Source organism: Ictalurus punctatus, chromosome 18 (genome assembly GCF_001660625.3).
Source record: "Ictalurus punctatus breed USDA103 chromosome 18, Coco_2.0, whole genome shotgun sequence".
NCBI classification, from domain to species: domain Eukaryota; kingdom Metazoa; phylum Chordata; class Actinopteri; order Siluriformes; family Ictaluridae; genus Ictalurus; species Ictalurus punctatus.
In genome coordinates, this window is record NC_030433.2 from 11,897,531 (window position 1) to 11,923,898 (window position 26,368).

The 26,368-nt window shown below is 39.0% G+C and overlaps 1 protein-coding gene across 2 annotated transcripts in view; it reads right to left on the minus strand.

The window, feature by feature from the left end:
- The window catches only part of tenm2b (teneurin transmembrane protein 2b), a 345,071-nt gene that overhangs the window by 113,484 nt on the left and 205,219 nt on the right, over positions 1-26,368 (minus strand). Inside the window, exons 1-2 of one of the 2 annotated variants that reach the window (XM_017493325.3) lie at positions 18,430-18,676; positions 2,443-2,667 (exon numbers count right to left, since the gene is read on the minus strand). In XM_017493325.3, the coding sequence (XP_017348814.1) occupies positions 2,443-2,667; positions 18,430-18,445 (241 nt within the window). In that variant the 5' untranslated portion in view covers positions 18,446-18,676. Of the gene's footprint in view, positions 1-2,442; positions 2,668-18,429; positions 18,677-26,368 lie in introns of those variants that run through there. The other variant, XM_017493324.3, reaches the window with a different exon arrangement.

A 26,368-nucleotide genomic window follows, 5' to 3' on the forward strand; every position in this document is an offset into this window, starting at 1 on the left:
CATGTCATACTAGACCAACAGAGTATACATGAACAGAATGAGAAATTATGATAGGACTCGGAACGAAGTGAGAGTCTATAGATGATCTACGAAACATCTAAAATAAAAAGAAATAAAAAGAAAGCAAAAGGGGCGAGTTGATAGTGAAGGAAGTGTACATAGACAATCTATTAAAGAACAAGAAACAGTAGCTGTGATGATTAGAATTAAGTAATAAGCCAGTAGATGACAGTGGATGAATAGTAAACATTAAATCTGAATAATAAACATAAAAAAACACACGAGAAGCCATGTGACATGAAGTAACACCAGGTTTTTGTTTTGTTTGACAGATTTGCAATTTTATATCACCTTTACTTAAATTTTTTCAATTAATTTTGCGCTCGAATTTTAAAAAGGTCCTTCACAATAATTAAAAATTAATTCAATAATAATTAATTTTCACTAAAAATATATAAAACAGGTCATTTCCATTCATAATCCCACAGTGGAAAAGGAGTTATCTACGTTTCTCATTAGCAAACATGTGATCAGGCTCACAAGCTGATACGATATCAGCAGCATTGAGTACAGTACCATAAATAGAATTTAAATCCCTTCTTAATAATAATAAAAAATCTGACGTTGATTGATTTAATCGCAAACGAAGAGAAAACATTAAGTTTGCCCCATGCAAAAGGATTTATGCTACAGAAAGAGTGGAACAGCGTGAGGTCTCAGTGTAAAAGAACTGCGATCATCTCAGATCCCGTCCACTTCTCAATTCTCACCTGCCTCCCTCAGGGCCAGAGTCAGCTCTCACACCTCTCACGCAAGCTATTTCAAACTCCTCAACAACACGTGTTTGTTTTTTCCGTCCTAATAAACGCTCCAGTACATCAGCAGTGTTTCTCGGAGATGCCTCATACATACACGACTCGTATTTCAATAAGACGAGAACCATTACGGGAGAGTCATGTGATCTGAGAATGATACTGGGATCATTTTTCCAATATCACACACGGGGAAATGCAGAGTTCAACCAGGCTCCACTGATGGAAAAAAAAAAAAAAAGAATAAACATTTTTGCCGTAATCATCATGAAGGTACAGCTATCGTATTTGCGTCAATAAACAGCTTTGTTTTTTGTTATATCCATTTTTTACAATGTGGCTACAGAAAATTGTTAAATGGTAAAAGTATCAAAACTCTTGACTGACAGCACACAATTATGTAAAGATTTTTTAAAAACTTTTACAAGTGTTTTTGTAAAAAAAAAAAAAAAAGAAAGAAAAGAAAAAAATTGGAATAAAAATAAAGAATAAAAATTTGGCATTTTAATTGAAAGTACTTCCTCTGTTTCGGTATTTAGAGTTTTATTATTATTGTATTTAAAAAAAAATGTAATAGCAGAACAATATTAATAAAATTAAAAGTTCCTAAAACCAAATGTAATAATTTTAACACACATACACACACACACACACGTATAAATAAAATAAATAATTTTACTCAGTATTGTGTATTTTTTACTTTTTATATCCTTATATAAAATATCCTTATATATCTTTATATACACTTCATCTCTTATTTTTTCCTTGTCTAGTCTATTAAATTCATTTTTTACAGTTTAATAACAACAACAACAATAATAATAATAATAACGGATTTTTTTTCCTTTGTATAATTTATTTGGCTTCTTGAAGGCAAACAAACTGTTTATTTTATTACTTTTTCCAATAAAGCATGAAGCAATGAATTGATTAATATTTTTGATTCAAGCATTTCAACATTCAGAAGAATAAAAAACATTGATTATTGTTTAATATAAGAATATTAACAAAACAAAAAGCGAATCCAGCCCGCCTGATTTTTGGTTTTCAGTTCAGTGGCTTCGAAACATCATTTGGTTTCAGTTTCAGCCATGAAAATTGCCATTTTGGAACATAATTATTAAAAAACGTATGATCATATTCCAAATTCATGACTACAACGTGTATGTCTGTCCTTTCTAAATTGGCATTTATTTTTAACTACAGCGTGCTCTAGTGAACCAGAGTGGGTGCTAAGTATATAATCAAGAACAATATGCAAGTATAAAAGAAATATCAACACTTTAGCACTAAAATCAGTGCGACCTCCCATCATAGTATAAGGTATGAGATGCAGTACATCCAGCGGGAAATGAACTTCACCATCTTTATGCTTCATCAGAATCAGGAAAATCTTTGCACAATTCTTAATATAAGCATATGTATTCAATTCACAACCTTATTAAAGTGTTCAATATATTGCACAAGATTCATCTGGGAATACAAGTTTCAGTGTACGATCTCTGAAGTGTGAGCGGTGGAGAGAGCTGAAGACAGACAGAGACAGGTGATGGAGGTAGTACGTGATGGAGGCAGGATGTGATGGAAGGAGTAATGCAGGAGGTGCTAATTCACTATTGCAGCTTCTTACCTGCAGCGGCGGCGGCGTTGGAAGCCTGAGCTCGGAGCAGGTAAGAGTTCGGGCAGAACTCGTCCTCGGCAGGCGGCTCCAGCATTGCGTGAGGCGAGCCGCTGTCCAGCAGGGGCATCTGACACTCCCTGATAGAGGGAGCGACGGAGGGATGAGGGCCCGACGGAGGAGGAGGAGGGGCGGGAGGGAGCAGGCTGGAGGATGGCGTGGGAGGGAGGGGACGACCTGAGGAGCAAGCACACGCAGGCATGTTAGAGATGAGATGGTCACAATAGCGTTCTTGCTTTACTAGACGGCGCAGATTTAACCCCAACACACTCGCACACACTCAGTCTTGAATAGTCATTTTTTTTAAAAAACACCCATACACAAACACACACACACACAAACACACATGCGTGCATTATAATCCTGTCTAACCCTCACAGCTGAACACATCCACGTTATCTGTAACAGCTATTCTCCTGGCTTTTAAACTCACCAGTTTGCTTTTCTTCGCCACCGCACACTGAATGTGAGGAACAAACAAAAAGGCATCAGTGGAAAACGAGAGACCCTGGCTTGATAGAAAGAGGCCCAGCTTTGGAAAAGCTAGGAGCTTAACGTCAAAACAGCTTATTGAAGACGGAGAAAGGAAGAGCTTTCAGTCGTGCAGATAACCTTGCGCTTTGATGCAGCTGGACTGAAAGGAGGTCAGCAGCTTTGATATGCCATGCTGCTTTTTTCCTTTATTAATCACCTTGCTTTATTAGTGGATAAAAAAGAGACTGAAATTCTTTGCGAGTCTGATTATCTTACACACACTACAGGCTTTTCCCTGTAATGCATTTTAAACTCTTTCTTGTAATTATTATAGCTGGTTCTGTGGGGGAGGGGGCAAGAAGTGAAGTGAGCATTATGGTAAAAAAAAAAAGGACTACTCCATATCTTGGTATTTGAAGATGTTTTAATGATATATGATATGTTTGAGGAACAAATTTGAGGAACAAATTAATATAAAGGGAGCTTAACTGCCCATTTCTGTTTACTTTTTAGAGGTCCAAGCACTGAATGTCAGGAACGTTCTTGTTTTTTTTTTGCCTTTCCTGGAGCTAATCCGGTTAAACAACAAAGCTTCCAAATGAAGCATTATAGTTTCAACTCCCATATGCTTAAGAAAAATGTTCACAATTTCAGTTTTGTAAGTCTGACTTCGCAGATAAATGCAATGCAAATGAAATAAAATGGATGAATTACGCAGGGGAAATGAGGGGGAAAATAGATGTGGTATAGAAGGGGGAAATTAGGTCATTTCTCCTCTATACTTCATCTTTTTTTTCTCATTCACGCCTTCATCTCTAGTATCCCTCCTTTTTGGATTTGAATGATTTACCAATGCCAAAATCCTAGAAAAAAAAGAAAACCTAAGTAATTTGACGAAATGATGAATGTAACCTCACACCACAGGAAAACCCAAATAAGGAACAAGCCCAGCATGGCTCCCTTTAGATATTTTACTGCAAAATACAGTTATATTAAAGCGATAGGCATCCAGAGATGTACCAAAGAGCAAATAACACGGGGGTTGTGTCATGCAATCATTTCTCACTGTGACTTGTTCCAACTTGTTCTTAAACCTGATTCATTTCAAATTCAGCTTCCTTCTTCTCCCAAGATATATTAACCACAATTAATCACAAAAATTACAATTACAATACAAATGTTCCCTTTTTTTTACAAGCACGGTAAGATCATGGGCTTTCTAAACCAGCAAAAAAAAAAATAAATTGCAAAGTTTGGAGAGATGTTCAATAAGTTCCTCATTCACCACACGAGAAACAAGGAGTCGTGAATAGTAGGGGTGGGCGCTGTGACATAAATATCATCACGATATGTCAAGAAATCATCTGCGATACACAATAGGCATTGTGATATAAGGGTTTGCAACCTTTAATGAGTTTGATGCTACTTTTATTTAATGTCTTATTTATTTTTATTTAATTAGTGTTTACACTGATTCAAAACTTTTGTAGAAAACTTTACAAATCTGCTTTGAATAGTATATTGTGATTATAATGTATTATAATATTAATATTTTGCCCAGCCCTAGTGAATAGTATTGTATTTCGCTATACGTGTTTGAAAAAAAAGATATGTATTCCTGTATGTACTTACAGATGAACACATTTTATAATTGTAATCTGTAACACAAACTTATTACATAAGTAATAAACAAAATCTCAAAATATGACAATTGCCAACCAAATGTTTTACACTACTATGGATGTTTGAAAATCAATTCATGTTGCAATTGAATTTAAGGACATCTGTAAAACTTGTGGTGCTTGGGCCCCTATACTTCAACAATTTAAAAGGAAACTAGGAAAAGGAAAGTGTAATAATGGAGTTTATCAGTTAGGTAGAATTATACCCTTGAAAAAGTATATTTTGATGATTTATTGGGATAGAGCCCATCCCTCAAGCCAAGCTGTCAGTCATAAAAATGATTTTCAGCGTCATGGCCTGGTGTATGTATGAAATGGGCCAGTTCTGCTCTGTTGGATCTCTGCTGCTAATTGAGTGAAGCCTGCTCTCACTGGCTGGACACGCACACACGGACACGCACACATGGACACACACACACACACACACAGACATGCGCACAGGAACACGCACACATGGACACACACACACACACACACAGACACGCGCACAGGGACACGCACAGGGACACGCACACACAGACACGCGCACAGGGACACGCACACACAGACACGCGCACAGGGACACGCACACACAGACACGCGCACAGGGACACGCACACACGGACACGCGCACAGGGAGACGCACATACGGGCATGCACACATCGACATGTACCGATGCCGGATGTAACACAATTCTGACTTCACGTCAGCTCTCAGTCAAATGCGGGGAGGAAGGGTAAAAAAAAAACTACTGCAATGTCACTTTAGCAGCTGCCGTCAAGCTTCCCTTCACGCAGAAAGATGAAGAGACGGGAGATAAAGATGTGTTGAGATGCGGTCAGACACGCAGGGAGAGTGACAAATCACTGCTTGCTATAACAAGTGCAATTTATCACTCGGCACACTCCTCCTTTCTCTTTTATCCACCATTAACATGGAGAACCTTTACGCCGAAAGATACCTGTAACAGCCCGGAAGAGAGAGAGTGGAGGCGTCGGATGCGCACACATACAGTACATACCCTCCAAATACCCCCCAACCACCACACATACACACATACATTCCATTTGTCACTCAGAAAGATGATTTCACTGCCTTGGAGTTTAAAGATAAATTAAAAGGGAGATATGTGAGTGTGTGAATGAGTAAAAGCACGCTATATCAGTGTTTGGCAGATAAGCAGCATGCTGAATACTGAGCTCTGATCCAGGACCCATCTCCTGTGTTAGCACGCACGCAAACACACACACACACACACACACACGCAGAGACAGCACTCAAACTACTTTCCAGTCTTCAACCAAACAACTACTAATTACTTATAATAAGTAATAAGTAATAATAAGTAATAATAATAATAATAATAATAATAAGTTAAGAGTTAGTTAGGTGTTCATGGGAGAGCTGGGTCTTTAGCTGTTTTTTGAAGGTAGTGACAGATTCTGCTGTCTGGATTGAGGTTGGAAGTTCATTCCACCACTGAGGGACAGTCATTTTTAAGTTCTGGAAAGGGATATCGTGCTTCGCTGAGTAGGCACTACCGGTCGTTAACTGATTGCAGGTTGCGACAGGGAACATAAACCTCAAGGAGTGTATTGAGGTAGGGGGGTTCTGTTCCAGACAACGTCTTGTACGTGTGCATCAAGGCCTTGAATTTGATGCGGGCGGCTACAGGAAGCCAGTGGAGGGAGACGAAAAGGGGGTGTGACAGGCGTGCTGTTGCGCTGGTTGAAAACAAGGCGTGCTGCTGCATTCTGAATCATCTGAAGGGCTTTGATGGAGCTGGCTGGGAGGCTCAGGAGTAGTGCGTTGCAGTAGTCCGGTCCAATTACCTTGTTTTTAAGCATTGCTTTTCAGGCTTGCAAGCCACATGGTGATGCGGGTGTTTTCAAAATGCGGAAGGTTTCTACAGTGAGACTACAGTGAGTTTTGAAAACACCTGCGTTACCGTACTGCATTACCATGTGACCTGTGTGGCATGCGTATGCAGAGGAGAGGAGAAGTGTCATGAGCCTGGTAAGTCAAATCATATGTCATAAAAAAAGCACTAAGTGGGAAATGTTTAAAAATAGAGGTCAAATTATTTATTTACTTAATCAAATAGCGTAGTGGTCGAGGATAGCTTAGTTAAATGATGTTGGTGAAAGTAAAAGCTTGTGACAGAACATTTTTATACTCAGCGTATCCAAGGTGCTGCAGATAAGCTGCATGCAAACATTTTTGCTTCGAGACTGAGCTCATATATTTATGTTTAATTCTATCTAGATATTGCGCTTACGATCCTTACATGCTCGTTTATTCGAACACCCAGTTTCCATCACCAGTCTGCATCTCATCTTTATCAACAGATTTTTCCACTTCAGCCAAGCCTATATTTTCTTTTGAATCCTTTTTATATTTAGGCTTTTTTTTGAATTTCAGGCTTTTCCATTGCAGGTTTCTTTTTTTATTCACATTTTCTGAATTCACATTTTCTGAATTCACTGGACTGAATAGCTACATATTAGCTTTCGAATACATGTTGTAGACTTGTAGCAACCAACCACATTAAGTTTGGATAAGCTGTCACAATTATTATACCTTGTGCCAAACATACAAAGAATAAATTAAATAAATAAATAAAACGGAGTAAAAAAAATGTCTAGAAATAGGTTTCAAAACCTGTTGGTTTTCTGTAATCTTATACTGTAATACTAGATCACGCTGACTACATTCACGATATTTCCACTTGTCCTGCATCGCTTTCACCCGGCTTTTGGTATTCAGTGGTTTTCTAAAGATGTTTTAGTTGACTACGTGGTGCCACAGCTTCATCCTAGAACAATCTCTACCCCATTCGCTTACACCCATAATGCCGCTGTAACTCATCACTTCGCGTTAAATGGACAATTTCCATTCATAGAAGGACCTAGTATTAATATTCCTGATTCCAAATTTCATCCAAAATGATTCATGAAAACAAAAGTTGCCAGGATTTATCATTATGCTGCAGAGACTAATCATTGCTGTCACTTCTGAGTCCTGTTCTTCTCCCTTCCTTCCTCATTCCTGCTCAATCTATCAATCGTTCCTCCCTCTATCCACATCTCAGCACTTACGTGTCCTCTAACCGTCTATTTTCTCACCTCCTTCATTCCATCAGCTACTCCATGACCGCTCTGCTCACTTTCTCCGCTCTGTGTGTCCTGTTGTGCCTGTGTACATACAGTCCGCTTGGTCTGTGACATTTGCAGAGATTTATCATGACAAAGTCTGCCAAAATACCAAGCAAATGCGGGAGAGAGAGACCGAGCGAGAGAGACTTTGGCGTAGACGAGCTCTGGCAGGATCCTGAAAGCAGACAGTCTCGAATCGAGAGATTCAGCAAAGGATTTAGCGTTTATTATTAAGCCCTTGACATCCGCTAGTATCTACATTTCATACTAAAATACAGACAGAACTGCACAACCTGAATAACACACAGAATGCAATTTCAGCCAGATCACATGATCTAGATTAGGTCTGTCCCTGAAAACATCCCTTGTTAAACGAGGCAATTTTTGTGTTTCCAGACTCAAATCAACGAAATCTATTACACCAAAAACACACCGACGCAGCATTTTAACATAATCAATAGCCATCAACAAAAGCACACGTCTCACTGCGGCCTTAACCACTCATCAAACAAAACCGGGCTAGCTTGATATTGATTGACAGCTAAACCGCAAATCAACCCATGTCGGACGCTTAAATGATGTCAAGTGCCGACGAGCGAGGGCTGAGCTGCCCTGAAAATCGCACGCGGTGATTGAAAACTCATCAGCAGGCCACGTCAAGAAAATTTGGATGGAAATCTGTTACATCTCTTCGCCTTTCATCTCTTCATCTGCCTCAGCCCATGTGTCCTGCCCCACCTTTTCACATTTCTTCTCTCTTTGGCCATTTCCTTCGGCTTTCTCCTCACTCACTCGTTAATAGGCTTTTAACGAACTCTGTTCTTCCAGTCATTTTCAAGGACCTATGAGTTGTTCTTAATTTTCTGTGATTCTCAGATTCAAAGCATTACTCTCAAAGGTGCAAAAGACTAAAATATGTTGCACATTTTAAGGCCAAATGCATAAAGAAACATCACAAAATACATAAAAAAAGACAGCATGTCTTTTTGAGAAATCCTAGTAGAGAAACCCTAGATCTAGGCCTACACTGGTAACAAAAATCATCTGAGCAACTGTGTGGAAAATAACCCTTGCTAATATGTTTAAACCAGGGAGTGGCAGTTGGGATAATAACAATAACAATAATAACAATAATAATAATAATAATAATAATAATGGGGGCATGGTGGCTTAATGGTTAGCACGTTTGCCTCGCACCACTGAGGTTGGGGGCATGGAATTTGCATGTTTTCCTTGTGCTTCAGCGGTTTGCACCCCCAGTCCAAAGACATGCCCTGTAGGCTGATTGGCATTTCCAGATGGTCCGTAGTGTGTGAATGGGTGTGTGAGTGTGACTGTGCCCTGCAATGGGCTGGCACTCGTTCGAGGGTGTCCCCCACCCTGTGCCCTTGTTCCCTGGGGATAGGCTCCAGGCTCTCCCGCAACCTTGTGTAGGATAAATGGTATGGAAAATGGATGGATGGATGGATGGATGGATAATAATCATTTTTCTAAAAACAGCTAATTGCTATGAAATGTGGTAGTTTAAAAAAACCTCACAAAAACAGTCTATTTATTAGCGATCAAAATAATAATAGTCAGAATACTAACTGTTTTTTTTTTTTTTTTAATTAGGCCTTTTACTTTAAATACATTGACTAGCAAGTGAAGGGAAAGGAAGTGCATGTGTCTCATTAGTGCTCAGTGCTCGCTGTACTAAATTGCTACACATGCGTTTCTCTGCACACTCACTTCACTGCTCCACACTCGGAAATATTTTTGTGTGTGTACAATCCAAAGCACCTTGTGCTCCTTTTTAATGACCATGCTCTCTGATAGTGCTCTACTGCTTATTCAGGTCAGCCGCCTCGCACTCTCTATTATTACTGTTTACTTACTATAGTCTGAGCTTTGAGAACTGACAAAGACTTTATATTAAGCGCTTCAAACAAACTCGTAAGTGTATTAACGTGGCTTGTCGTGTCAGATGCTGTGACAGATAAGTGTGCTGTTTAATGTGTTCCAGATGTGTTTTCTTCAGCACAGAAATGACATGTTTACCTTTATATCCTTATCTGTAAATGTTAGAAATTCACACCAGTATTTCCATTTTACATAAAGACTCATCCTGACAGCGAGCGAGTCTCCGTTACACGTCACTGAATGAGTGCGAGTCCACGCATACACGTCAAACAGCGTGCAGTAGAAAGGAAGCGCAATAACTCTGACTAAAATATTCATTTTGATCAGACATGTTTGATGCTATATTTAGAAACTAAAGTAACAGTGTTTTATGAGCGCAGTAACTGTAACGGGGTTAGAACATGTAATTGTACAGAAATGTAAGAAGTGTCGTACAGTTACAGAATAAAGAAACATGTTACTGCAGAACATTCAACCTCTCACCAGTTAACACTTAGTTAGTGCTTTTCTTTTTCTTTCTTTTTTTTTTTTTTTTTTTTTTTAGCATTTTTAATATAGTGACTTAATTTCTGCTTTAAAGCTTATGCACAATCCATTGGGTTTTTTGTTTACAAAATATAATGTTAATTTTTTTTTTATCCTTCGCACAGTGTATAGCATAGTCCATATAGATACATTTAATACCTTTTTCATAGCCTTCAATTTGCAGAAAATGTAAGAAAATAAAAATTGGCCGGTTAATCCAAACTAATCGATTAATCAAAGAAATAATCGACAGATTAATAGATTATCAAAATAAATGTTAGTTGCAGCCCTAGTTTTAATCATGGAATTGTTTTTCAGTGTTGTGATGTGAAGTAATGTGGGGGTGGGTGGGGGGTGGTACTCATCCACAGTGACGTCACAGACCCAACTAATCCATAATGAAATTCGTTGTCGATTATTTTAATTATAGATTATTATCGATTAGTTGTTGCAGCCCTAAAAATAAGGTTTTTATAATAGTTTTTTCTCTCTCAGAGAATACACAACCCAGGCTTTAAAATAACACCCACACACATTGTTTTTTCAGTGGTTGGCTTTTATAATTCACGTGTTATGCTCCAGCATGACGTGGCTGTCAGCCATAATGTAGCATGACACTGGAATTGAAAAGATTTGACCTCCTGGTTTTATAGGCCCCACGGCTAATTTGCTGCATAAGAAACCTGCTATTTTTGGAAAAAAATCTACAACAGTTTTGGGGCCTGAATACCACTGAGTCACAAACAGTGCTTACGCAACGAAAGCAGAATGGGTATTATTATATAAAGTGAGTTACAGCTTTGGCTAAGGGAAAGTATGCCTGAATTCCTGAAAAAAAAAAATCTCTACTCAGATACGAGATCAAACCAGATCAGCAGAAATGAAATCAGCGCTGTTTAACTCAATATCAATATCATGACTTATCAGTCAATCAGCAGAGGTTCAGCGTAAAAAAAAAAAGACGGCTGCTTATGAATCGCTGACTCTGCTCTCAATTACACAAAGCACCACTTATGGCTGCTGTCATCAACTGATAGCTCTTAACACACGCCTGAATGTGAATTACCTCGTCCTCGAGCCGAAGCCTTTGAAGCTCATACACTGAACATTCACTATTTTTATGTCAAAATGTGTCCTACTTTTTTTATTTCATGTTTTTCTTCTTCAAAACCAACCTCCCTTCTCTCTCTCTCTTTTGCATTCCCCCATCCTCCTCCATCTTTGAGCCAATAAGAACACACCCTTTGCATAACAACACTCAATTCCTCCAATCAGTATTCTCTCAGCGAAATCACCGCCACAACTCGACGACTTATTAGCCTCTCTTCCCTTATTATAGCTGATAACAAGGAACACGCCGTTTTTCTCCACAGCGGTTTATTTTGCGGCGTATCACAGACAGACATTCCTAATCTGAAAGCCTGAATTGTAAAAATTTTACAGGCTTTGAAATGGGTCTCACACACACACACACACACACACAGAGTTGTATTTCAGTATTTCAAGTCCCAGTGTTAATGAGTTTACGAGTCACAGGACATGATTATTAGCAATTTGTTACATTCTGGGGGTTTGAAGAAATTTCCACGGTGTGATAACCTAGTTGAAAAATATCACAGTTCCATGGTATCATGGTATTAATTGACTTTTTAAGAACACATAAGTCAGTGGTGGAAATGGACAAAAAAATGACAAAGAAACGTTGCCAAAGAAAAAAGATTGTTGTTCCATTTAGTTCTGGTCAACAACGGCATGTTTTATAGTGTTTGATGGTTGCTGTATATAGAGTTGGGGTACACGATCCTGGACTCGAGCACAATTATGAATGAACATGCACAGAATGCCGCCTTGTTGTGCGATTACCTAAATGAGTTCTCTTTAGTACTTTATTACGCTTGGACGGTCAAATAAATACACGCGCATCATGCCACAATGCAGGTCTTGCCGAGTATTCATGCAAACACAGTCGGTTATGTCTTAAGTGAATGTAAACAGTTGGGAAAAAAATTGGAGGTGTGTCAATACACTATATTGGATCTGTGCATTAGGTCTTAAAGTGACATCAGTCTAATAAACCTGCTGCTGTCTGTGTCATTAATGTTCATCCATCCATCCATACCACTTATCCTTTTCAGGGTCACGGAGAAACCCGGAGCCTATCCCAGGGAGCATCGGGCACAAGGCGGGGTACACCCTAGACAGGGTGCCAATCCATCGCAGGGCACAATCACATACACACTCACACACCCATTCATGCACTACGGACACTTTAAACACGCCAATCAGCCTACCATGCATGTCTTTGGACTGGGGGAGGAAACCGGAGTACCCGGAGGAAGCCCCTGCAGCACGGGGAGAACATGCAAACTCCCCACACACAGGGCCACGGTGGGAATCGAGCCCCGGACCCTGGAGGTGTGAGGCGAACGTACTAACCACTAAGCCACCGTGCGTCCTCCTTTAATGTTCATCAAACAACAAAAGACACTGTGTATACGGCACACAGTGAAGTCTATTTTATTTGACATTTAATTGCTTCATTCAATTTCCGTAGTATTTCTTACTTGAACACTACTGATAGACCTACCTGAGAAATAAGATTGTAGTCATATCGCCCGCCCCTAAACATTAGCATTTGCTGATTCCAGTCTTAATGTAGCAAATATCATAAACTCGGCTGATAGGGATTTTTTTTTTTCATTTTAAGAATTAAAATAAAAAATTGTTACAAGAACAGAGCTGTGTTCATAGACAGATTAAAAGCAGTAATAAAGCATGAAGCTTGTTATTATGACATGCTGCTAAATGTAACTCTACTCTGTACTCTCTCTCTCTCAGCCTATATAAGTGTGGGGGAGACGCATCAAATAATTGAAATGTCAACTCAAACTGTAGGACACAATAAAGTGTGACACAACAAAAAAAACCGCTTCATTTGTATTTTCATACACTTGTAATATAATAAAAGTTTTACATGTACTTCTATATCCCTTTTTTGGATACATGTACCATTTTTTGATAGGAAACTAGTTGAGGTGCTGATGACATGAAATAAAAAGATTAAATGTCCATGGCAAGATGTAACAGTGGTATTTTTTGTTACATTTATGTTGCCATTGGTTTAAAATAAAATTTCAATTTAATTACTTTATGGACTCGGCCAGACTCGACTCGGACTCGGTCATCAAGGACTCAGACTTGAGTCCAACTCGACCCCTTTTTGACTTGGACTTGATTGGTTAAGGACTTGATCTCGACTCGAACTCGAGTCGAAAAAGGTGGACTCGGACACAACACTAGCTGTGTATTATAAAGCTATGAACGTGTGAAGAGTGGCAGCAGATGTTGCAAAGCAGCATGTTTACATGTAACAGATTATACAGCTAAAAAGATTTTGAAATCGAGGCTTCAACAGTCCATACAAGATTTTGAAGTTTGTGGGTTTTTTTGTGATTTTAAGGGGTTTTTTTTGTGATTGTTGTGGCCAAAAATGCTTGATTTTGCAGTGATGTTTACTGATAAATCAGACTCATGTTTGACTCATGTTCGACGCACGTGAATCGAGGAGGGCTTTGACTGAATGCGCGTTGCGATGACGTCACATGATGTGTCTTGGCCCAAATCTGCAGAAAATATTTTTTTCATTTTGAAAAATTGCAAGCTCCTCCGAATATTGCAGAGTTAGCTTGATTTTGTGTTCGTTTCTACGGACTGCTTTAAGTGTCAACATGGCTTATTTGAAAGAAAAAAACAAGAAGAAAAAAGAGAACAAAAAAAAAGTCAAAAACAACAACAAAAGAAACTTGACACATGCGTTTATTCTCTGCTTTAAGTTCCAAGAATGTGAAGCACCTCTACAACACAACAACAACCACTTCAAATTAACCTACTGACAAAATTAGGTTGGAAGGACAAATAAAATAAACCAACGCAAAAGTTCAGTATGAAAGGTCCACCAGAGTGCTAGTCTATTCTCTTACAGCTCAAGAGTGTGCAAACAAATGTTAGTTAAAAATGGCAGTCACTGAAACAGAGGCAGTGAAAGAATGTACGGCGCAACCAGTGCTTTGCTTTAAAAAAAACAACAACTGTCTAAACGTTTTAAAGGTTATGTTTACATTAAATCTACAGAGAATAATTTCTTTTGCAGAGTGCAGGGAAAGAAGAGCGGTACAGCAGCCAAATGGCCTCGTGTTACTAGCAGCTTCTACTTACTAGCATTCACTTCATTAGGAACACCTGTACATTTAAGTCGCCAATCATGTGGCAGCAGCAGCATGATGCATAAAATCATGCAGATAAAGGTCAAGTCACTGATCTCAGTCACTTTCACTATACTTTGTTGGTGCGATTTTCAGTATTTCAGAAACCGCTGTTCTCATAAAATTTTTACGCACAAGAGGTGAATGGCTAGAACGCATCGAGCCGAAAAGCAACTCAAATAATTCCTCTTTATAATCGTGGTGAGCAGAAAAGCATCTCAGAATGCACAAAACGTTGGACTTTGTTTGAAAAACATCGCCCGGTCTTTTTTCTCCAGTCTTTAACTGTACAGATGTGTATATACAGTAAGGGTATCCATCATGCAATAGGAATGACATATTATATACGAGTGATATCAGTGTGGAGATACAGGTGGCAACACACACACACACACACACACACACACACACACACACACACACCTGGACTGAACCGCACAAACAAACCAACTCTGTCTTAAACAATGAATTATTAAAATCAGCTCTGGCTAATTTAGCAGAATTCTGGTAGGTCTGGGCGCCGGAGCTGGGAGGCAGATGTCAGTCAGAGCTGACGTGTGTGACAGGAGTGTGTGTGGGAGCCCTGGGGAGAGTGTCTCTGGTCATTAGGGCAGCGTGAGGCTTGCGCGGGGGCTCTGACGGCTGACACCGGGCCCGTGCTCGGCCCTCTGGAACACTGCACTGAGGCAAACGTGCCACGGCTTTGCATCATCTGACCCCGAGGAGAACTCGGCGCGCTGTTGTTGAGCACAGCTCCCCCTGCAGAGTCACAGCTCTGTGAGTGATGCAACTCCTGTTCAGCTGGGGAGCACGCATGCATACACACGTTAACACATTAACACACAAACAGATACGTGATGTGAACTGTGATGTGATACAGTCCAACGGCTCATGTAATCATCCCGCACTATAATACTGCACACACTTCACATACGCGGGTCAATTGTTCACATGTTGAGAACTTCAGATGCAAATGTTTTATGTTCTAAAAAAAACAACAACAATAACAACAATACGGCACTGTCGCTGGAGCATCACCCAAAAGAAAAAGAAAGAAAAAAAAGTGTTTGACGTAATACACTGAAAGAACAGGCACAAACAATCGGGCGGCTTAGAAGACAAATTTAGGAATTATTCTCACGGACTGAATGTTTTGTTCTGCAGATAAAGGATTCGGAAAGATTCGTAATTGGTGTTATTTTTGAAAGCGTATTTGCATCACAATGACGAACAGGCAAACACCAGACAACGCTATACATTCACGAAAATATGGAGACTGTAATGTAGCACTGACCTTGCTTTCATTAATAAATAAGGACTTGTTGGGGAATTAGGAGCAGAAATTAATTCTTTAGTTTGTACAGGTGCATCTCAAAAAATTAGAATATTGTGGAAAAGTAATTTTTTTTCCGTAATTTAGTTAAAAAAGTGGAGCTTTCATATATTCTAGAATCGTTACACATAAAGTGAAATACTTATGTCTAATATAAATACTTTTTGTTTTAATCTTGATGATTAGATATGACCAAAAATCCAGTATCTCAAAACATTAGAATAAAGAATTTATAATACAGACATGTTGATCTGAAAATTTATGCACTCAATACTTGGTCGAGGCTTTAATCCTTCTGCATGAATTACTGCATCAATGCGGCGTGGCATGAAGGTGATCAGCCTGTGGCACTGCTGAGGTGTTCTGGAAGCCCAGGTTGCTTTGATAGCAGTCTTCAGCTCATCTGTATTTTTGGGTCTGGTGTCTCTCATAGATTCTCTATGGGGTTCAGGTCAGGCGAGTTGGCTGGCCAATCAAGCGCAGTAATACCATGGTCAGCAAACCAGTTACTAGTAGTTTTGGTGCTGTGGGCAGGGGTCAAGTCCTGCTGGAAAAGGAAATCTGCATCTCCATAAAGCTTGTCAGCAGGTGGAAGCATGAAGTGCTCTAAAATATCCTGGTAGATGCTGCATTGACTCTCGACTTGAGAAAACACACTGGAGCAACACCAGCAGATGACATGACACCCCAAATCATCACTGACTGTGGAAACTTCAAGCAACTTGGATTCTGTGTCTCTCCACTCTTCCTCCAGACTCTGGGACCTTGATTTCCAAATGATTCAATTTTCATCTGAAAAGAGGGCTTTGGACCACTGAGCAACGGTCCAGTTCTTTTTCTCCTTAGCCCAGGTAAGACGCTTCTGATGTTGTCTCTGGTTCAAGAGTGGCTTGAAACTAGGAATGCAACACTGCGACATTTCTGTATTATACATTCTTTATTCTATTATTTTGAGATACTGGATTTTTGATTTCCATGAGCTGTAAGCCGTAATCATCAAAATTAAAACAAAAAAGGCTTGAAATATTTCACCTAACGTGTAATGAATCTAGACTATATGAAAGTTACACTTTTTGAATTAAATTACGGAAAAAAAAACAAACTTCTCCATGATATTCTAATTTCTTGAGATGCTCCTGTATGTCAATAAATGTGGACGTTTCGTGCGTATTTTCAAAAGCTTCAAATCGGCATGACACGCAATAGACCCTAAAAATCACATAAAGCGTTCCTGAATCGGCTTTAACACTTGTAAGGCTTTAGATACGCTATGAGGACCAGAAAGAAAGAGGTGTGGTTAAAGGAAGGACCCCAACCCAGGTACGCAGGTGGAGCCAATTCATAAAATTGAATCTATACAAAACAGCGTAACAGTAAAAGAAATAACGGACGACATTCTGTGCATGTCCATCGAGTAAACTCAACGTGTCAACACACTATTCTGTTTCCTGACTCGAAAGCAAAAGTTGGCGCGTTTCTTCCTAGCTCCAAGGTTCACGAAGCAGATTTTTATCTACGAAAGACGGGTGACGAGAACTCGCACAATGCCGCCAGCAAGCCCGAGAGCGCCCGAACTTACGTCAGCCTCAACTCATTGTCAATTAATGATGATGGAGTGGGCCTGGGAGACATGCGCCATTAAGCCGGAGGAGCGAGGAAGGGTAACGCAGCAAATGGCCGCCATCTCTCACACGCCTCCAATCGACGGCACCGAGCATGACAGGGGTGGGAGAGAGGTATGGAGAGCGGGAGATGGGGAGAGAAGGGAAAGATGACAGTGTCCCTGAAAGCTGAAGGCTACCACACACAAACACAATGCCATTACCAAGCCTCAGGACCACAGCTCTGAATGATCTCTGAAATTAATCCAAAAAGAATTAAAGAAAGAAATAAAATAAATAAATCACAAAAGAGTCAACACAAACAAAGATAATGAGACACACTTTTTTTTTTTCTTCTAATTTGGCAAGAGAGAACAGCAATAATAAAGAGGACTGTATAATCTGTAGGTAGCAGAAATGTTGTGCGTAAAATGAAGAACATGTTCATTATGCCTCGGCAGTGTTGTGTGTAATTACAGTTGTAGATTCTAAACTTTGATTGCAATCAAGACGTAGTAAGTAAACTTCACATCTGGGAGGCTCTTCTGCCACAATCACACAATCATTTCAGCTCAGGTTTGTTCCTCAGACACACCCGGACTCAACTTGTAGAGGATGGATTCACAAATCAGACATGACCATACAACTGCATTTATCACTCTCTCTCTCTCTCTCTCTCTCTCTCTCACACACACACACACACACACATACACACACACACCAGATGCAGTATTATGAGCAATAGAACACTCACGACATCCGATCTTATCATTTTTGACGCACTTTGCAAGAAGGAAAATGCGCATGCACAAACATCAATTATTAATTGAAACGTGTAAAATGCTATCATATGGCAATATTGCAAGTTTTTTCCCCCAGTAAAACATGATGAAAGGTAACCACCGCGTTCTCCACGCCTCTCTATCCCTCTCTCTTTCTATCTCTCTCGCGCGCTACAGAGGGACACTATAGTTAAAGCTCAGCCTGTTGTCTCGCGCTAGCTCTAATCAGCCCGGTGCGCTTACCTTTCCGTTTCTCCATGCTGTGTGTGTGTGCTCTTTACTCATTCAGCTCTACTGCACATTCCTTTAGCATCTCTCAGTCCGGGCGTTTCCTTTTTCTCTCTCTCTCTCACACACACACACACACACACACTTGCACACTCGCTGTCTTTTTACACACGGGCGCAGAGAGAGAAAGAGAGAGAGAGAGAGAGAGAGAGAGAGCAAGCGCGCGCAAGGTTGAAGCTTCGACTTGTCCGCGCTGAGAGGAACGAACAGAAGCAGCGCGCGCTTTATGAGGGGAAAGGCGAGTGAAGCTTGACGCCCAGCTGCACGCGGCGCGCGCGCGCGTGTATGTGTGTGTGTGTGTGTGTGTCAGACAGGATGTGTAGGTGAGCTGATCGTGTGTGTGTGTCAGTCACGGGTCCTGCCTGACACACGGGGTCCCTGCTCTTATAAATCGATTATTAGTGACTATAAATTGATTATCCATTATAAATCGATAATTATTGACTATAAATAGATTTGTAATGACTATACATCGATTATTATCCATTATTAATTAACTATTGACTATAAATCATTTTTATCCATTATAAATAGATTATTATTGACTATAAATCGGTTTTTATTGGCTATAAATCAATTATTGTCCTTTATAAATAGATTGTTATTGACTGTACATCGATTATTATCCACTATAAATCAATTATTATCCATTGTAAATCAATTGTTATTGACTATAAATCGATTATTATCCATTATAAATCAATTGTTATTGACTATAAATCGATTATTACTGATGATATGTATACGTTTTATTGGCTATAAATCGATTATTATCCACTTTAAATCGATTCTTATGCATTATAAATCAATTGTTGTTGCCTATAAATAGATTATTAGTCTAAATAGATTATTAGCTACTATAAATCGATTATTATCCATTATAAATCGATTGTTATTGACTATAAATCGATTATTATTATTTATAAATTGATTATTATCCACAAAAATGGGGCAGAGAACTGGTGTGTAAAAATGAAAACAAATCCACATATCTAAACTGATGTGTAAACAGACTAGCAAGCTGATCTGATATTCAAAACAGTCCTTCTCTATGTCATCATTCACAAATTAACTGCAGGGTTAATACCAGATTCTGAACAAAGTTGCTCAGATAATATCTTAGGGAGTTTTTCAATGCCACTGTCGCCACTGGCTTGCTCAATTGGGATAAATTCACACTTTTAAAATTTGAATACTGTGTTTATATGTTTCTGTAAAGCTGCTTTGAGACAATGTCTATTGTAAAAAGCGCTATAGAAATAATATTGAATTGAACTGAATTGAATATCGATCGGAGGATACTAAATCTAAATTGTATTTAGATTGTATATCACATCGTAGCAAATTCAGGGGTAAAATCCTAAAGCGCTGCCATATGAATCAAAATTGTGTAGTAGCAGATTCAGCAATATTGTCAGATATCAAATCATTGCCTTGTGAATCAAAACCATGTAACGCAACGTATCATAGCAGGTTGGGTGATATCGTGAAATATCGGATCACTGCCTTGAATGAATCGAACTTGTATCAGATCATAGCAGGTTAGTGGGATCGCCAAATTTAGAGTCGTTTCCTTATGGATCAAAATTGTACCACATTACATCATAGAAGATTCCGTGACATCATCATATATCAAATATTGCCTTAAGGATTGAAATCACACCATAACAGATTCCATGATGCTGTCAAATATCAAATATTTCCTTATGAATTGAAATCGCATTGTAATGCAGGCGATTCAGTGACATCATCAAATACCGAAACATTGCCTTCAGGATCGAAATCATATCATATCAGATTCAGTGAAGCGGTCAAATTTTGAACAGTTGCCTTAAGAACTGAAATTGTATCGTGGAAGATTCAGTGGTATGGCAAAATATCGAACTGTGGCCTTATTAATCAAAATCATATTGTGTCATCTCGTATCTCCAGTGATATTGTCAAATATTGAATTATTGTTTCAGTGGTATCATCAGATATCAACTCATTGCCTTATGACTCAAAGTCGTAGTGTATAGTAGACGATTCAGTGATATCATTAAATATCAAATCGTTGCCTTATGAGTCTAAGTTGTATCATGTTGTGTCAGATATAGTGGTGTCGTCAAAAAAGTATTGTTGCCTTATGAATCAAAATTGTACCATATGGTATTATATTGTATAATAGCAGATTTAGTGGCATCATCAAATACCATTTCTTTGCATTATGAATCAAAATACTATCATGTTCATGCCTGAGGTTTACACCCTTATAGCTGAGGTCATAAGTTTACATACGCCTTGCAGAAAATGCTAAAACATTTTTTTTTATGTGCATTTTGTTTTTTGTTTAGTACTACCCTGAATAAGCTATTTCACATAACAGATGTTTACAAATAGTCCAATAAATATTGACACCAATCATCCTGTTCAAAAGTTTACATCCCCCTGGCTCTTAATGTATCGTGTTGCCTTCTTGAGTATCAGTGAATGTTTGCACCTTTTGTAATAGTTGTGTCCGAGTCCCTCAGTTGTCTTCAGTGTGAAAAGACGGATCTCAACATCATATAAGCACTGTTAAAAGGAAAGGGGTCAAATATGTAGAAGATGGCAGAAAACCAAAGAATGTGCAGGACCTGGAGGATTATTCTGAAGAACAGTGGGCAGTTTCAAAGCTCAGGACAAACAAGGGACTCATGAACAACTATCACAAAACATAAAAACATTCATTGATCATTCAGGACACACCACACAGTATTAAGAATCAAGCGCATGTAAACATATTACCTCAACTGTATTACTTAATATGAATCTGTGAGGTTTGATACCTATCCTCTAGTGATAGTAGCATACTAATGTGACGTTATTTAGCATAGTAGAATACCATTTTAGCATGCAGTTTGAGACATAGAGAGGCATATGCCTTTATTTTCACATGCTAACAGTACAGAACAATGTGGAGAGGTAGTATTTTGACACTATTATTATTATAATTATGTAATTATGCATTTTGGGACATGGCTGTGGTAGCAAAGTACCTCCTGTGTCATGTTATTTAATATAATAATAGTATAAAGTATACATTAACTGTCCACTTTATTGGGAACACCTATACACCTACATATTTATGCAATTATACAATCAGGCAATCATGTTGCAGCAGAATGTGGCAGGAGAATGGCCAGACTGTTTTCGAGGTGACAGGAACTAAAATAACCACTCTTTACAACCATGCTGAACAAAAAAGCATCTTCAATAATGATAATAATAAAGTTGATGGTTATTGTGCATAAGTATCCTGTACTGGTGCACTTTTTAGGGTGCTCTAGTGTACTAGAATACATGCTATTTAATAATGAGGAATGCAGTTTGAGACCCCCCTATGATGTAATATTTTAGCACAGTATGTAGTATGTAAGTAAGCAGTTTGGGACGTAGACTCTGGGGGAAATAATGTTTGATATGTAGCTTCTATTTTATACACTACTTAGCGCAGTAGTATATTGTTTATGATGTGCCTCCTGTGGTATACCATTTTAGTAAGTGATTGTAATTTAATTTCAATTGGGTATCTGTATCTGTATCTTTATTGGCCATCAGCTTCACTACAATAGTCAATATTTTAGAAGTGACATGAAATCACTCATCACGACTGGATGGTCTGTCCAATCACTACGGTCTGTGAGTTAACACGGTTGGTGGATGCCAAAACAATAAATATTAATGCAATCTTTTGGCAATAAATCATTCAGGACTTAAACATTCTAAACAGGATGTCGATCTATTAAACAATCTATTGTGGCTTAGGTGTAAATTAGAAGTTCTGTGCCTCAAGCGAGGGCAGAATTAATCTTATTCTGATTGAACATGCAGAAGTGTCTGTTTTGCCGATACAGAGTACACTTGGATACACTCCTGAGAGGAGAATCATTCATTCTAGTCTATCCTGGGAACACTGGGAGTGAGATGGAGAGCATAATACACCCTGAATCGGATGCCAGTCCATCACATGCACACACATTCATACACTCATACACACCTAGGGGAAATTTCGAGTCACCAGTCCACCCACAGGCATGTTATTGTGAGGTGTAAAGAAAGTGTAGAACCTGAAACCTGACTGGACATGAGGAGAACATGAAACTCCAGATAAAGCTCAGGATTGAACCAGGGACCCTGGAGCTGTGAGGTCAGCAATCCCAGTTTGACACATCACTCACACATCCATTAAACTACAATATGGATGTGCAGCACTGCAAACCAAAGCACATCATATTCATCAGTTTTCAAGACATTTCTAATTATTTCTCATGCTGAAACATTGTGAGGGGAAAAAACCCAAACACAGAGTCAGACAGGGCTAAAGAAATGTCTGTCTTACAATCTGACTTTAATGGATAGCTTACCCAGCTTTGGTTGTTATCTTTTTTTCTTCCTAATTGCTATTCATCGCACCGTGGGTTCAGTAAATTCTGCCTTATGTGCATAAACAAACAAATGAAACAGTTTTTACTGAGTGACTGATAATAGCCTTAATTCGTTTGTATTATTTGTGGAGTGATATTACCTATTATTGAATTAACAATTATTGTACTATTGTATAGTCCTATATCTCCTTATCTACATCCACACACATAGATTTGTCATACTATCCTTGTGAGGACCTTGTATTAACATAATTATTAATGCAGTTTATTAATGCTAATGCATAATCGTTCAGTAGGCATCCATCCATCCATTCTCTGTACCGCTTATCCTACACAGGGTCGCAGGGAGCCTGGAGCCTATCCCAGGGAATTGGGGCACAAGGTGGGGGACAGCCTGGATCGCAGGGCACAATCGCACACACTTTCACACAGTACGGACAATTTTGAAATGCCAATCAACCTACAACGCATGTCTTTGGACTGGGGGAGTAAACCGGAGAACCTAGAGAACATGCAAACTCTGCACAAAAAGGGTGGAGGTAGAATCCGAACCCCCAACCCCGGAGGTGCGAGGCAAACGTGTTAACCACTAAGCCAACATGCCCCCATTCAATAACTGAAGAAATTGTCATGTTTTCATGTGAAAAATAATTCATTACTTACCCAAAACCGTTATAATCAACTGTGCCATTTTACCTGAAAACATCATTCAATCTCTACTCATATGCATGACTAGTGTCATGTTTGTTAATGAATTAATTAGAAGTAAAATATCCTGGAAATAGCCGGAGTTAGCTAGAAATTAGCTAGAATTTGACTTAACAATTATGTTAGCTCCTGGAATCGATGCTAGTCTAACCTGGCACTAGTAAAGAAAACAGGTTAATTAAATAAATATAGGCAGATAAAGTTGGCAAATTATCAGCACGCTTTTTTTTCAATTTTGGTGGTGTTCATGCCTTCCAGTGAGACAAAGGAGACATCTCATTTAATTCTTTGCTTACTCCAACACACTGAAACATTTTACTGAGGTAGGGCTAGGGGCGCTCATCTTCAAGTTCAATACTGCATTCCAGTGGCTTATCCATGTCTGATGTAACTAGAGTTTTTAGCTATAGAGCTTTTTTGTGATTGTTGTAGCCAAAAATGCTTGATTTTGATGTGGCTTTTTTCAAAATTTGTGATGCCACTTGCAGAGGTTTTTGTGCTTTTTTGCAGAAAATACAAAATTGTTTCGCACGGTCGTTCACAGTGATGTCTGTTGTTAAATGAGACCTTCCAGCTGTACTCATGTTCGACGCACATGAATCGAAGAGGGCTTTGACTGAATGTGCATTGTAATGATGTCACATGATGCATCGTGGGCCAAATCTGTGGTAAATTTAAAAAATGGCAAAAATATTGTGTCCAAATATTTCAGCGTTTGCTTGATTCTGCGTTTATTTCTAGTCTAAGTCCTGGAGGGACTGTAGAGCGCTAACTACATTGTGTAGCACGAGTTGTCAAATTGAATTGAAACTTGATCAGATGCTTAAAACGGAAATGTAAATAAAAATTTACATTTAATTAAAATTTCTCCAATTCTTTTAGACATATAGTGTGTAGTCATCAACAGGATAAGAGAAGAATAGACCTTTGAGATTTGTAACAAGTATTCAATTTCAATAGTACTCAAGTGAAGTATACATATGCCAAAATAATACTATAGTAACATCCATCCATTCATCCATCCATTTTCTGTATCTCTTATCCTTACTGGCTTATCCCAGGGGCATGGTGCACAAGGCAGGGAACACCCTTGACGGGAAAATACTAGTAACAAAATGCAAAAATATTGCAGTATGTTGCACCCCTGGATATTTCTATCCTTGTCAGGACATTTTATTTTCACTAAGATACTAAAACATGCCCATGTACAAATACTATAGAACAATATACTGTAGATAATCGCCAGTAAATATTGTGTGCAAATTTATCAGTGACCAATATTGCAGTTTGTTACATTGTTGTCAGATGGTGCAACTTTTCCACGGCAGGCTTGATGGCACACCTTCCCTTTATATAAACCCTGGCTGGGGAAACAGAAGAAGTGCACTCATTAGGGCCTAATTCAGAGACAAACTGTCTCGCCTCAAACTGTCGCTTTCTTGGCCCGGGTATCTATTTGCTGCACGGTTGTGTCTTGGCTTGCCTGCTTCCAGGAGCCGTGGTATTGTGCTGTGAGATGCTACAAAGCAGGCTGCTCTTCCCACGCGCGGGCATCCGTCCTCATTACCCCAGCACGGCATGCCCGCTCTGTGCCAACGCTCACAAAGAGCCCCTCCGCCCAGAGACTCTGACAAATGCTCAGAGAGCAACAATGGACCAAGAGATGGTTTGTATGTATGTGTTATGTGGTGTGTGGGTCTGTGTATGTGTATGTGTGTGTATGAAACATAGCAAGATATAGAAAGGGCACAACTCAATGCTTTGTTCTTGCCATCACCACCTCTCAAAAATTGTGTACGAAAATGAGTGCGTATTCATATATAGCTTGCCGGCCTTCTGTTCACCGCAGAACAACGCGACAATGGGCTCCAGTCTCAGGGGAGTGAATGCTGAGATATATATCCACGTGTACTTCTGGAAGCCGGCCCATACCATCAATCTTTTTCTTACACTGACTAAAGAATGGAAGCAGTGTTAAGGGGATGCAACATACTGGAAGGTATGAATTCAGCGCTAGCTTTTGTCTCACGCACAACAACTCTGTTCTGTGGTGTCCTACACATTTCTGGGCTAAATGATCACTTGAGAAGACACACACACACACACACACACACACACACACACACACACACACACTCAAATTCAAATGTGTGCGCAACACTACAATTTACGTACATGTAATTTAGGAAGTTAGAAGACAAAGGAAATGCATAAATAAAAAAATATATCTGCTTGAACTCAAATTTAAGATTTCACTTCTGTTCAGATCAATTCAGTTTTTATCTATATAGTGCTTTTAACAATAGTCACAAAGCAGTTTTACAGAAATCCACATGTAGATTATCCACTGAAGCACACTACTGTTTTTGGAAAGCAATCATATGGGACCATGCATAGCTATCTTCTTACTGCACCTTTCCTTTAAACTAACCCTGAACTCAGCTAACTCCTCTTGAATGGCTGATTATCCAAGCGCTAAATTCACAGACTTACTCACTAGCTCTGTATGAATAAATATTCAGAGAAAGAAATATGTTTTGGTTTAGTGTTTTTCCAACAGCTTTTAACCTATCATGGAAGATATAGTACCTGGAAATATTTAGCCACAGAACCTAACTAACTTAGCTAATGTTAAAGAGGATTTTTATTTTATTTTATTTTACAATTGTTATGGCACACACTGAGAGATTTAGATATTGTTAAATAAAACACTGAGAATACTACATGTAAAGTGGGCCTCAGATACTGAAACTTTAATGTAAACTTGTATTTACCTGAGG